General features: G+C 41.7%; 1 protein-coding gene across 2 annotated transcripts in view; it reads left to right on the top strand.

Annotated features, from left to right (window-relative positions):
* The window catches only part of ROR2 (receptor tyrosine kinase like orphan receptor 2), a 241302-nt gene that overhangs the window by 203946 nt on the left and 21891 nt on the right, over window positions 1–15465 (top strand). For both annotated transcript variants that reach the window (XR_003588062.3, XM_027964188.2), the window contains exons 3-4: window positions 146–433; window positions 1223–1253. Coding sequence is in view for 1 of the 2 variants with exons in the window: in XM_027964188.2 (XP_027819989.1) it covers window positions 146–433; window positions 1223–1253 (319 nt within the window). In the remaining variant the exon portion in view is untranslated. The remainder of the gene's footprint in view (window positions 1–145; window positions 434–1222; window positions 1254–15465) is intronic.

Genomic DNA, 15465 nt, shown 5'->3' with positions numbered 1-15465 from the left:
ACCCCCATTAAGCCAATAAGGAGAGTGGAAGATTTGTATGTGACAGTCAGAACCTCCCCCAAGCAGTTCCTAGAAGGCGCCCCAGGGAGCCCTTTCTCCCTGTTCTCACTGACATTTGCTCTTCTCTGATTCTTCTCCTTTGCAGGGTACTTTCTGAATTTTCTGGAGCCAGTTAACAATATCACCATAGTCCAAGGCCAGACAGCGATTCTGCACTGCAAGGTGGCTGGAAACCCGCCACCCAGTGTGCGGTGGCTGAAGAACGACGCCCCAGTGGTGCAGGAGCCGCGGCGCGTCATCATCCGCAAGACGGAATACGGTTCCCGGCTGCGGATCCAGGACCTGGACACGACGGACACCGGCTACTACCAGTGCGTGGCCACCAACGGGGTGAAGACCATCACTGCCACCGGCGTCCTGTTTGTGCGACTCGGTGAGTAGGCACGGCCCCCGGCACATTGCTTATCAAATAGGAAGGTCCCCAGCCACTGAGCACAGATTAATTTGCAGTTTGAAACTGAACACACACAGGCAACAGAGAGGAAATCAATAAAACCCTTCCCCGAGGCCTTTCTCATTGTGCATTAGGTCCCCAGCTTAACCTGTTACCCATTTACTAGTAATAAAAGAAAATAGACGCAGATGGAGGGGTCTATAAACCTGGAGCGCAGAAAATAATGCCAGACATGTTGTGTGTCAGGAGGTCACCCCCATGGGGGAGGCCCAGGCGATCCAGACAGGCACCCACCCACCCACGGAAATCCCACCCAGCCCAGAGGATGGGTGGGGAACAGAAGGTGAGGACGATTCTGTACTCTTGTGCTTATCACAGGTGGCACAAAGCAATCAACTGGCAAACAGAAATGTATCCCTTTCATTCTAGTAATGAGGAGGTCCCTACAATGCCCCAGTCATTTTGTCACCAGTGAGTAAGACAGATTTTGTGAGTCAAGGTTGGATGAGAAGAAAGAAAAGACAGCAAAAATCCCCAAAATATCTCCCGATGTTTCTGCATCAACAGAGAGCACCCCTTCCATCCTCAGTGGTTTTTGCCATCCCTGGCATATAATCTTGGGCATTGGCAGAGCTGGAGGCTGAAGATGGCTCACCACAAATGAGCACCCTGGGCTGCGGTTGCCTTTACCACGGGCCAGATTGGAAAAAAAAATTTATTCCAAATCATGAAGTATTAATAACTTTTCTTTTTTTTTTTTCCTTTTAGGTCCAACACACAGCCCAAATCATAACTTTCAGTAAGTATCTGCTTTCCTCAAACCATTTTCTCATTCTTTGTGGGCTTCCGTTATGTAAGAATCCAGGCTATAAATTGGGCAAACATATGTCTTTGCTGAATTTGCTAGAAGTTGGCTAGACTTCACACAGGGATGGCAATGTGCTTGCTTTGGGCTGGAAAATGGTTGTATTTTCCATGTTGAGGGAAAAAGCCATAAAAACATTGATAGTTGCTTTCAGAGATTATGACCTTACAGGACAACGGGAGGCAGAGTAAGTGTACTGACCATTCTGCTGGGGCTGCCAGGACCCTGATGTCCCTAGAACATTTGAAATAGGGAAGTGAGTGTGTGCATGCTAAGTCACTTCAGTCAGTCCAACTCTTTGCAACCCCATGGACTATAGCCTGCCAGGCTCCTCTCTCCATGGGATTCTCCAGGCAAGAATACTGGAGTGGATTGCCATGCCCTCCTCCAGGGGATCTTCCCAACCCAGGGATTGAACCCATGTCTCTTACATTTCCTGCATTGACAGGTGGGTTCTTTACCACTAGTGCCACCTGGGAAGCCCAAACAGGGAGTTAGTTACCCTGAAATCTCAGCACCACCCATAACTGCATCACCAGCTACAGTCTATGAAATGTATGCTCATGGAGCCTTGGGAACCCTCCACCATGCGGGTGGGGGTGGGGGGTTCTCAGACCCACTTCAGAGATGAGGAGACTGAGGCTCAGAACCTGGCTCACTGGTCTTCACCTAGCTGTGGGCAAGTTCTGGCTGTGAACTCAGGTCCCTCTTTTGCTTATGCAGCATCTTTTCTCCTCTGGACCTCACAGGTCCATGAGAATCACTCTTTTCAACCCCTGTGTTTGAGGTTAGCAGTGGCTGTGGATTCCTCATTTCCTGGACAGGCCGTTGCTTCATCTCCCAAAGTTCTGAGCAGAGGCACAGACACTGTGTTGGGCAGCCAAGCAGTGTCTGCTTATCCGTGTCCTGCTGCAGCCTCATAAACACTGGCCATTGCACTGAGGCAGGGAAACACACCGTCTCACTTTTGTTCACTTTTTCACATAAATTAATATTGAACTTGACATGTTTAATTAACAGTGTCAGTGTGTTTTACATTTCCCTGATGGTCTTTCTCCTGCTCTCTGTCTGTGGGAATTCCTGTTGTCTCCCACATCCACAGTGGCCACTTTGTTAGGCTGGTGGACAGTTTCTCTAGGGGAGAGTCTGGGGAGTAGGGCAGGCAGGGACACAGGATGCACCTCTCATAAGAGAAAACCTGCGAGTGGCGGGTGGATGGGGGAGGGCACAAAGGTCACATCCCTGCCACAGTGTGAGGACCCATGTCTCTTATCTTCCAAGATGATTCTCACATCCATTCATTTCTGCTGCTTGGAAGGAGGAAAACTGACGCTGACTGCTTTGTTCTCCCTTTCTGTCACCAGTGAGGCCGTGATAGACATTTCCTAGCTTATGGTGCTTCTTTGTCAGCTAGTTCTTCATAGTCTTTGCGCATGATCCTCACATTGTTTGTTTCTTAATTATTTTTAATAATTATGTCTTATTTCTTGCTGGCGAGGATGTAGAGGAAAAGGAATCCTCCTACACTGCTGGTGGGAATGTAAATTGGTACAGCCACTATGGAGAACAGTGTGGAGATTCCTTAAAAACCTAAGAACAGTTACCATATCATTCTGCAATCCCACTCCTGGGTGTATATTCAGAGAAAACCATAATTTGAAAAAGACACCTGCACCCCTATGTTCATAGCAGCACTATTTGCAATAGCCAAGACATGGAAGGAGCCTAAATGTCCACTGATAGATGAATGGATAAGAAGATGTGTGGTATATATACAATGGAATTACTCAGCTGTAAAAATCAATGAAGCAATGTCATTTCCAGCAACATGGATGAACCTAGAGATTATCATATTCAGTGAAGTAATTCTGAAAAAGACAAATACCAAATGATATCATTTATATGTGAAACCTAAAAAGATGATACAAATGAACTTATTTACATAAAGAATGGATTTATGATTATCAAAGTGGATAATGAGGTAGAGAGGGGAGAGATAAATTAGGAGTTTCAGATTAACAGATATACACTGCTGCTGCTGCTAAGTCGCTTCAATCGTGTCCGACTCTGTGCGACCCTATAGATGGCATCCCACCAAGCTCCCCTGTCCCTGGGATTCTCCAGGCAAGAACACTGGAGTGGGTTGCCATTTCCTTCTCCAATGCATCAAAGTGAAAAGTGAAAGTGAAGTCGCTAAGTCATGTTCAACTCTTAGTGACCTCATGGACTGCAGCCTACCAGGCCCCTCCATCCATGGGCTTTCCCAGGCAAGAGTACTGGAGTGGGGTGTGATTGCCTTCTCCAAGATATACATTAATATATATAATAGGTAAACAAGGCCCTAATGTATAGCACAAGGACCTATACTCAATATTTTGTAATAACCTATAAGGGAAAAGAATCTGAAAACATAATGTTTGTGTAACTGAATTGCTTTGCTGTACACTCTTGAGAGTCCCTTGGACTGCAAGGAGATCCAACCAGTCCATTCTGAAGGAGATAACCCTGGGATTTCTTTGAAAAGAATGATGCTAAAGCTGAAACTCTAGTACTTTGGCCACCTCATGTGAAGAGTTGACTCATTGGAAAAGACTCTGATGCTGGGAGGGATTGGGGGCAGGAGGAGAAGGGGACGACAGAGGATGAGATGGCTGGATGGCATCATGGACTCGATGGACATGAATCTGAGTGAACTCGGGGAGTTGGTGATGGACAGGGAGGCCTGGCGTGCTGTGATACATGGGGTCGCAAAGAGTTGGACACGACTGAGTGACTGAACTGAACTGAACACTTGAAACTTACACAAATTGTAAATTAAGTATATTTCAATAAAAAAGAAGTAATTAAAACATTGAAAAAATAAAAATCACAGAAACTGATGACAAAAATTAATGTCTTATTTCTTGATTATGTAGAAGTTAATATTTTTCTGTCATTTATTAATAATTGCCAGTAATTATTAGGTGTTTATGTTATCTTGTTAAAGAACACACTAATTTCCTTGAAGAATTCCCATGTTATTTTGATTAGAATTGCAATGAATTTTTAGACAAATTTGGTTGAAAATTAATGTCTAAATCAAATTGTCCTATCAAGGACCACGTTCTTTGGGTTTTAAGATATTCTTTTCCATGACATCTTATTATGAAAAATTCACCACATGAAAAAGTAAAAAGAATTTTACGGTGGACATCCAATCCATATACCTGCCAATGAGATCCTGCCATTTACATTTTACTGTGCTAGCCTATTTTTACATACATTTTCATTCATCAGTCATCTAATTTTCTATCCATTTCAATAAGTTGCAGATATTTGTACACTTATCCTGAAATATTTACATACCGTTATGGATTATGATATCACTTAGAAATATTATGGGAATCACTAACAAGAGTTCAACATCTGTGTACTTACTATTCTCATCTCTTCTTTTTGAGTTAAACTTGCATACAATGAAATGCACAGATCTTATGTATTCTATTAATAAGCTCCAAAAATGAGAAAACCTCTGCACTCTAAACCCTTATACAGGCACAGAACATTCCTATTATTCTAGAAAGTTCCATGATGCAACTTCTTAATCCCTACTCCGCCACCCCAGGTAATGATTGTCCTGACTTTTTTTCTACCATGAGCTAAGTTTACATGTTTTAGAACTGCATAGAAATGAAGTCCTGTAGCACGTAGACACTTGAACCTGGTTTCCTTCAGTTCAGTTCAGTCACTCAGCAGTGTCTGACTCTTTGCGACTCCATGAACCGCAGCACTCCAGGCCTCCCTGTCCATCACCAACTCCCAGAGTCCACCCAAACCCATGTCCATCGAGTCAGTGATGCCATGCAGCCATCTCATCCTCTGTCGTCCCCTTCTCCTCCTGCCCTCAATGTTTCCCAACAACAGGGTCTTTTCAAATGAGTCAGCTCTTCGCATCAGGTGGCCAAAATATTGGAGTTTCAGGTTCAAACTCCGTACTTCCAATGAACACCCAGGACTGATCTCCTTAGAATGGACTGGTTCAATCTCCTTGAAGTCCAAGGGACTCCAACACCACAGTTCAAAAACATCAATTCTTTGGCGCTCAGCTTTCTTTATAGTCCAATTCTCACATCCATACATGACTACTGGAAAAACCATGGCCTTGACTAGATGAACCTTTGTTGGCAAAGTAATATCTCTGCTCTTTAATATGCTGTCTAGGTTGGGCATAACTTTCCTTCCAAGGAGTATGCGTCTTTTAATTTCATGGCTGCAGTCACCATCTGCAGTGATTTTGGAGCCCCCAGAAATAAAGTCAGCCATTGTTTCCACTTCTTCTCCATCTATTTGCCATGAAGTGATGGGACCAGATGCCATGATCTTCGTTTTCTGAATGTTGAGCTTTAAGCCAACTTTTCACTCTCCACTTTCACTTTCATCAAGAGACACTTTAGTTCTTCTTCACTTTTTGCCATCAGGGTGGTGTCATCTGCATATCTGAGGTGATTGATATTTCTCCCAGCAATCTTGATTCCAGCTTGTGCTTCTTCCAGCCCAGCGTTTCTCAGGATGTACTCTGCATAGACGTTAAATAAGCAGGGTGACAAGATACAGCCTTGACGTACTCCTTTTCCTATTTGGAACCAGTCTGTTGTTCCATGTCCAGTTCTAACTGTTGCTTCCTGACCTGCATACAGGTTTCTCAGGAGGCAGGTCAGGTGGTCTGGTATCCCCATCTCCTTCAAAATTTTCCACAGTTTATTGTGATCCACACAGTCAAAGGCTTTGACATAATCAATAAAGCAGAAGCAGATGTTTTTCTGGAACTCTTTTGCTTTTTTGACGATCCAGCAAATTCTGGCAATTTTATCTCTGGTTCCTCTGCCTTTTCTAAAACCAGCTTGAACATCTGGAAGTTCACAGTTGACATATTGCTGAAGCCTGGCTTGGAGAATTTTGAGCATTACTTTACTAGCTTGTGAGATGAGTGCCATTGTGTGGTAGTTTGAGCATTCTTTGGCATTGCCTTTCTTTGGAGTTGGAATGAAAACTGACCTTTTCCAGTCCTGTGGCCACTGCTGAGTTTTCCAAATTTGCTGGCATACGGAGTGCAGCACTTTCACAGCATCATCTTTCAGGATTTGAAATAGCTCCACTGGAATTCCATCACCTCCACTTGCTTTGTTCACAGTGATGCTTCCTAAGGCCCACTTGACTGCACATTCCAGGATGTCTGACTCTAGGTGAGTGATCACACTATTGTGATTATCTGGGTCGTGGAGATCTTTTTTGTACAGTTCTTCTGTGTATTCTTGCCACCTCTTCTTATATCTTCTGCTTCTGTTAGGTCCTTACCATTTCTGTACTTCATTGAGCCCATCTTTACATGAAATGTTCCCTTGTTATCTCTAATTTTCTTGAAGAGATCTCTAGTCTTTCCCATTCTGTTGTTTTCCTCTATTTCTTTGTATTGATCGCTGAGGAAGGCTTTCTTATCTCTCCTTGCTATTCTTTGGAACTCTACATTCAAATGGGTATATCTTTCCTTTTCTCCTTTGCTTTTCGCTTCTCTTCTTTTCACAGCTATGTGTAAGTCCTCCTCAGACAGCCATTTTGCTTTTTTACATTTCTTTTTCTTGGGGATGGTTTTGCTCCCTGTTTCCTGTACAATGTCATGAACCTCCGTCCATAGTTCATCAGGCACTCTGTCTATCAGATCTAGTCCCTTAAATCTATTTCTCACTTCCACTGTATAATCATAAGGGATTTGATTTAGGTCATACCTGAATGGTCCAGTGGTTGTCCACACTTTCTTCAATTTCAGTCTGAATTTGGCAATAAGGAGTTCATGATCTGAGCCACAGTCAGCTCCCAGTCTTGTTTTTGCTGACTGTATAGAGCTTCTCCATCTTTGGCTGCAAAGAATATAATCAGTCTGATTTTGCTGTTGACCATCTGGTGATGTCCATGTGTAGAGTCTTCTCTTGTGTTGTTGGAAGAAGGTGTTTGCTATGACCAGTGTGTTCTCTTGGCAAAAGTCTATTAGCCTTTGCCCTGCTTCATTCTGTATCCAAGGCCAAATTTGCCTGTTATTCTAGGTATTTCTTGACTTCCTACTTTTGTATTCCAGTCCCCTATAATGAAAAGGACATCTTTTTTGGTGTTAGTTCTAAAAGGTCTTGTAGGTCTTCATAGCACCGTTCAACCTTAGCTTCTTCAGTGTTTCTGGTCGGGGCATAGACTTGGATTATGGTGATATTGAATGGTTTGCCTTGGAAACGAACAGAGATCATTCTGTCACTTTTGAGATTGCATCCAAGTACTGCATTTTGGATTGTTTTGTTGACTATGATGGCTACCCCATTTCTTCTAAAGGATTCCTGCCCACATTAGTGGATATAATGGTCATGTGAGTTAAATGTCAGGTGGTCTACTTGACGTAACATTCTCAAAATTGTCTATGCGATACATGTTTTGGTAGACAGCTGCTTTTTATTGCTGAAAGGCATTCCCTTGTGTGACTATTTCATTTGATTTATCCATTTTCCTGTTGATGGACACTTGAGAAGACTGCATCTTTTCATGTTGATGAATATTTTCTTTTATTTTAGATAAATTTCCAGAGGTCAAGTTGATGAATATTTTCATCTCTGTTAGATAAGTTTCCAGAAGTCAAAGTGCTGACTTATCAGATATGTATATGCTGAGCTTTGTAAGAAATACTAGACATTTTCCTAAGGTAGTTGTATCACTTTGTACTCCCGCCGCCAGGTCGGAGAATTCTGTTTGCTTCAATGTTTGCCAGCATTTGATTTGGTTGGTCTTTCTGTAATAAATTGAGCCATTTTTATGTGTATGTAGTGCCTTCAGTGATCTTTGTGTCATTCTGACTTCTTGAAAAAGTAATTTTTTTATTAGTCATTTTAAATTTTCAAACAAATGCATTTAAAAGAATGAAGTTTCCTCTGAATATCATTTTGGCTCTATCTTTTTCCCCTCCAGTTATATGAGCTTTTGTTTTTTGTTGTCTTCTGATTTTTGTTGTATTATTATCAGTGAATTTGCAGTGTATTTTACAGTTGGTATTGGTGAAGACTTTATTTGTAGTAAACTATTGCTAGTAAAGTAATGCTCAAAATTCTGCAAGCCAGGCTTCAGTAATATGTGAACCGTGAACTTCCAGATATTCAACCGGTAAAGGCAGAGGAACCAGAGATCAAATTGCCAACATCAGATGGATCATCAAAAAAGCAAGAGAGTTCCAGAAAAACATCTATTTCTGCTTTATTGACTATGCCAAAGCCTTTGACTGTGTGGATCTCAATAAACTGTGGAAAATTCTGAAAGAGATGGGAGTACCATCTGACCACCTGACCTGCCTCTTGTGAAACCTGTATGCAGGTCAGGAAGCAACAGTTAAAACTGGACATGGAACAACAGACTGGTTCCAAATAGGAAAAGGAGTACGTCAAGGCTGTATCTTGTCACCCTGCTAATTTAACTTCTATGCAGAGTACATCCTGAGAAACGCTGGGCTGGAAGAAGCACAAGCTGGAATCAAGATTGCCAGGAGAAATATCAATAACCTCAGATATGCAGATGACACCACCCTGATGGCAGAAAGTGAAGAAGAACTAAAGAGCCTCTTGATGAAAGTGAAAGAGGAGAGTGAAAAGTTGGCTTAAAGCTCAACATTCAGAAAACGAAGATCATGGCATCTGGTCCCATCACTTCATGGCAAATAGATGGAGAAACAGTGGAAACAATGGCTGACTTTATTTTGGGGGGCTCCAAAATCACTGCAGAAGGTGATTGCAGCCATGAAATTAAAAGATGTTTACTCCTTAGAAAAAAAGTTATGACCAACCTAGATAGCATATTGAAAACCAGAGACATTACTTTGAGAACAAAGGTCCGTCTAGTCAAGGGTATGGTTTTTCCAGTAGTCATGTATGGATGTGAGAATTGGAGTATAAAGAAAGCTGAGTACCAAAGAACTGATGCTTTTGAATTGTGGTGTTGGAGAAGACTCTTGAAAGTCCCTTGGACTGCAAGGAGATCGAACCAGTCCATTCTAAAGGAGATCAGTCCTGGGTATTCTTGGAAGGACTGGTGCTGAAGCTGAAACTCCAATATTTTGGCCACCTGATGCAAGGAATTGACTCATTGGAAAAGACTCTGATGCTGGGAGGGATTGGGGGCAGGAGGAGAAGGGGATGACAGAGGATGAGATGGCTGGATGCCATCACTGACTTGATGGACATGAGTTTGGGTGAACTCTGGGAGTTGGTGATGGACAGGGAGGCCTGGCGTGCTGCAATTCATGGGGTCACAAAGAGTCAGACATGACTGAGCGACTGAACTGAACTTAACTGAACTGATTGTTCTCTAGTCGGTAAGTTGTATCTGACTCTTGCAGTCCCATGAACTGTAGCCTGCCAGGCTCCTCGGTCCATAGGATTCTCCAGGCAAGCATACTGGAGTGGGTTGCCAGTTCCTTCTCCAAGGTATGACAAGATTGTGTTCAAAAGTAATAAAGAATTTCATAGTTCCACTGGCAAAGCATAAGCTCTTATTTTCTTGTTTTCTTATGTTTCCCAGCATATGGTATTATCATCACTCAAAACTGTGCCAATGTCTTGGGTCACAGTGGTAATTTATAGTAGTTTTACATTAGAATTCACCAGTAAATATTGAAGTTGATCATATTTGTATTGGTTTAATAATCATTGGATTGCCAATTTAAATACAGTCTATTTACCTTATTTATGGATTCAATAGTTGCAAATTTTCTTACTCAGTAAAATTTCTTTGTAACCTCTAAATTAATAATCGGGATGTTTTCATGGTCACTCATGGATATGTACAGAGCAGTGAAAACATTGAGTTGCCCAATGCATGTATTCGCAGCTGAGGCCTGCCATCTTGTTTCAGCTGTCCTACTGTGCACACACGTCCTTTTTTGAGTCTGTTTACATTTTGTGCTTTTTATTGGTGATTTTGCTGTTTAGAGTGGCCCCAATATAGCATGAAGTGCTTTCTTGTTTTCCTAAGCACCAGAAGGCTGTGATGTGCCTTAAGGAGGAAATACATTAGATAAGCGTCATTTAGGCATGAGTTAAGTGCTGTTGGCTGAGAGCTCATTATTATTGAATCATTAACCACATTAAATAAGATGTCTTTAAACAGAAACACTCATAAAACAAGGTTATGTATTGACTGGTTGATGAAAATGTTATGATCACAGACTTGTGGAAAACTCTCTCTCTATTTGCCTTAGGGACAATGGCTCAGTATTTACTAGTTCAGTGTTCATGGTGACTTTATAGGAAATAACCATCATAGATAACCAGAATCAACTGTATTTTGTCCATTTTCATTGGGATATTTGTTTTTCCTTATTGCTTTGTAAGAGTTTAAAGTTATAATTTTACATAATTCCTACTTCATCTAGGATTGATTTTTATGCTGGTATAAGCCAGGGTTCTACCATAATGTTTTCCTGTCTTGATGGTCTACTGCCTTGGGACCATATAATGAATAGCCCTATCTGTAATCATTAAATTTAATATCACTTCTGTCATCTGTGAAATTTCTATATGTGTAGATTTGCTTCTAGATTCTGTTCTAGTAGCTTTTGTGCCTGGAATAAATACCACAATATTCTAACATTATATCTTCATTCCATATGTAGAGAAATATTCTCACTAATTGCTGTGGATTAAATTGTGCTCCCCTCCACCAACTTCAGATATTGAAGCGTTAATCCCCCTTCATGTGACTGTAATGGAGACAGCATCTTAAAGGATGTTATTAAGGTTAAATGAGGTCATAAGGGTGAGGCTCTGACCTAACAGGACTTGTGTCCTTATAGGAAGAGGAAGAAACATTAGAGATCTCTGTCTGTTTTCTCCGCCACGTGGGGACACAGCGAGAAGGTAGCCGTCCTTCTCGCTGGGAACTGAAAGCTGGGAACTAAACAGGGCAACAGTCTAATATTGAACTTCTCAGTCTCGAGAACTGTGAGAAATCAGTGTGTATTGTTTAAGCGTCCCAGTTTGTGCTATTTTGTTATGGCAGCCTGAGCTGGCTAATCTAGCTACCTCAGCTCAGCTGGTAAAGAATCCACCTGCAATGCTGGAGACCTGGGTTCGATCCCTGGGTTGGGAAGATTCCCCCAGAGAAGGGAATGGCTACCCACTCCAGTATTCTGGCCTGGAGAATTCCATGGACATGTGACATGGGGTCGCAAAGAGTCAGACACGACTGAGTGACTTCCACTATTACTATACCAGTTCTTCTAAATTATCTTGACTGTTAACTTTTATTCTTCCATCTCAATTTTACCAGTTTGTATTTTTATCAGAATTGCTTGGCGGTTTGATTTTGGCAGTTACTTTTTCAGACACAGAGGTGATTGTGTAGTTTTCTGCTTTCAACATATTAATATGATGTTATATAACAGAGTTCCTATTATTGAGTAACTACAGTTCTAGATTGAAATCCATTCGGTCAGAATGACATATTCTTTTAATATGCTACTGAGTTGATCTGCTCACTTTGTATTGCCAGGTGACCCTCTATTTGGATACTTCATGGTCGAAGGCAGTTGTCTTTTTGTGGCCACTATTCTTTTCTTCCCATTGACTGTAATTGTGTTTAACCTTCTTTATAATATCTCTGCAACTTAACCAAAACAAAGACAAAAAAGAGGGAACATCAGTAGGCTTAAAACAGAGTTATCCATGTTCTCCATTTTTGTCTCTGGAATATCTGTAGCTTTTCTGTGACTGTTCTCTTGGACCCTTTCCTGAGAAAACGCACAGCAGTTAGAGCTCTTTTGCTGTTGGTGGGCTGGCATATCCTGTACCGGCAAATGGAGAACTGAGATGGTGAATAATCAGATAGCCCTGGTTGATCCCTGTGTATAGCATGTCGCCACTGGGGCACGCTGGTTCTGAACCGTGAACAAGGATGATCCCCTCTGGGCTCAACGCTCTCTTCCCTGGGCCACTGCCCTCACACATCCACACACACGGACACCAGCAGCTGACTGGACATCAGTCTGTGTGTGTTGAAGGAGGTGAGGGGTGAGGTGGAAATCCTCAGAGGTTAAGGGATTTATTACCATCAAAACATTGTTTTCCTTCCATCCATTTGAAGGGAGGGTGAGGCGGGTGTGTATATGGAGAACAAAGGCTTTAAGAACAGGCTGTTTCTCCACAGATGTAGGTTCAAAGACTGGGTGATTATAGCTTACTCAGGTAGCAGTTTTGGTAATGCAAGGGGATTAATGTGAGGCTGCGTGTCTCACATTTCATGTGTGGGTTTCAGTTCTCTCTCCTCTTTTAAAAAGTGCTTTATTTTCATGATGATAGACGTGTACATGCAGTGCTGGGGTAGCCTAGTGATACTGAAGTCAGCTGATGGGGTAGCAGGACAGTGGTCCATGGGGTGCTCCCCAAAGCCTGAGCTTCGGGGCTTTCATGTTTCCTGTGTTGGTCGTCCTGGGCCACCCTGATGATGGCCCACAAGTATGTGCACGCATAATGTGCTTCACTAAACATCTGCTTAAAGGAAAGTGTGTTGTTCTTTTTGAACAATTAAACGTTATGTTAATTATGGGCCGCTGGGAAATCATTCTCCTTGAGGCCATGTCCTGAGCACTTATTGCTTCATAACCTGCAGATAATTCCAAGCTTCAGCCATCTCCGCTCATATGCTCATGACCCTGGCGTCTCCATTTCCAAATCTGATTTATCTCTTTATCTCAGGCCCCCCAGTTTGGCCCCATCGTGGGCCTCTCCAGGGGGATGATTCACAGGCACCTCACAATTTGCCTGTCTAAACAGAACTCAGCCATTTTTTACTCAGAGTCCTTCCATTGCTATTTTGGGGAAGTTGTCATAAGCCTAGTTCAAACTTTATCCTAATTACAAGAAAATAGCACTATTAAAAAAAAAAACAAACAAAACCCTGAAACTGCCAACTGACTAGCCAGTAATTTAAAAAAACCTGAAACTGCCAACTGACTAGCCAGTAATTTAAAAATGACTTCAGGAGAAACCAAGCTGCCTTACTAACAAGTTGGTAAAAGTAAACTAACTCAGACAAAAGGCTAACGTTTAGCATTTGATGTTAAATTCATAAACCACCAACTAATCAAATTGAGGGCTTCCCTGGTGGCTCAGATGGTAAAAAATTTGCCTGCAATGCAGGAGGTCTGGGTTCGATCCCTGGGTCAAGATCCCCTGGAGAAGGTAATGGCTACCCACTCCAGTATTCTTGCCTAAAGAAGTCTATGGACAGAGCAGCCTGGCTCACTATATAGTCCATGAGTCGGACATGACTGAAGTGACTTAGCATGCAATCAAATTGAGTTGGAAGGAGGAGAGAAGGCAACCTAATTTTTTTCTCTGTGACTTCTTGTGATAGGTTCTTTTTTTCTGGAAAATATAACTCCCCTTAAATCCCATAGTGCAGAACTTAAATAAAAGTTAAAAACTTAATTCATTTTAAGATTAGTGGTAAGTGGCTAAACCCAATCACAGGTAAAGTAATCAGAGAATACGCACACACTCTCCTTAATTCAGATCTCATAGTGACACAAATGAAAGTGTTTGTGCTTTAGCAGTAATGATAATATTAGCAGTTGATGGTAGCAGCACACTCAATGTTCCCAGCAACTCTTTGTTTTCATTTGAACCCATGTATGAGCTTCCCTAGCGGCTCAGCTGGTAAAGAGTCTGCCTGCAATGCAGAAGACCCTGCTTCAATTTCTGAGTTGGGAAGATCCCCTGGAGAAAGGATAGGCTACCCACTCCAGTATTCTTGGGCTTTCCTGGTGGCTCAGATGGTAAAGAATCCACCTGCAATGTGGGAGACCTGGTTTGATCCCAGGGTTAGGAAGATCCCCTGGAAGAGGACATGGCAACCCACTCCAGTATTCTTGATAGGAGCCTGGTGGGCTACAGTTCATGGGGTCACAAAGAATTAGACACAACTGAGCAACTCAGCACATAAGCTAATATGTCCTGTTATGCATGGATGAGAACTTTTTATATACCAACCTCTAGATTCACCCAAAAGTCACCAATCTTCCAAGGCTGATGTGAGAGGGACCAGCCCCCTGAACATGGTAGGAGAGAATGTTTACTTGCCAGTGAATTATTAGTGTCAGAGCCACTGTGTCCTTGCCTCCTGTGATCCCAGTGTTAAGAATAGACATTGCAAAATCCACTGTTTCTGAAAGGTTCTGCTGACTTTGATTTCATGACATGAATGTTGGTGTTGATTTTATGAATGAATGTGCTCAGTGCACATTTACCGATATCAAACATGATATCAGTATAATTGGATGCTGTAAGTGCTTCATTTCAGAAGTAGAGAGGAATAAGTTATGATGCCTAATTTTCAAGAAAATCATTTATTCATTTTTTTACAATTTTATATTAAGGATCAGCTATGTGCCAGGCCCTGTTTAAGTTATTGGGGGCCCACCAATGAATTTTAAAAAAACAGGCAAAAAACTAAAATATCCTGCCGCCTTCTGCTTACATTTTCCTGGGAGACTCTTATGTTTGGCTTTTTTCACAAAATATAGCATCTGAAAGATACTCTCTGTGGTTTATTCTTTTTTATTCATAAGTATCTATTGTATGAGATATTACAATATGTTTATGGACATTTGGGCTTCCAGTTTGGAGCAGTCATATAAATAAACTGCTATGGATGTTTAATTTTAGGGAACATGTTTTCATTTTTTTAGGATAAATCCAAGGTATGAGATTGCTCAGTCAGATGGTATGTGTATATATAAACTGTATAAGAAATAACCAAACTCTTCCTCAAAGTGATCATTCTATTTTACACTGCCATCAGCAGTATATGAGAGTTCCAGTTGCTCCACATCCTTACCACAGTTTGATATTGTCATTTGATTGTAGCCATTCTAGTACCTTTTGTTGCAATGATTTATCATGGTTCAGTTACATTTCCTCAATCACTGAAAATGGGACCATCTTCTAAGGACACACTTGCAGAGTATCTGTTAGTTCTTTTGTCCAGTTTTGACTGTGCTGTATGTCTGCCTATTGAGTTATGCAAGTTCTTTTGTCAGATATATAAAGTGTTTTCTCCCAGCTTGTGGTTTATCTTTTTGATTTTC

Source organism: Ovis aries, chromosome 2, assembly GCF_016772045.2.
Source record: "Ovis aries strain OAR_USU_Benz2616 breed Rambouillet chromosome 2, ARS-UI_Ramb_v3.0, whole genome shotgun sequence".
NCBI lineage: Eukaryota > Metazoa > Chordata > Mammalia > Artiodactyla > Bovidae > Ovis > Ovis aries.
The sequence above is the reverse complement of the archived record's forward strand: the minus strand, read 5'-3'. Positions and strand labels throughout refer to the sequence as shown.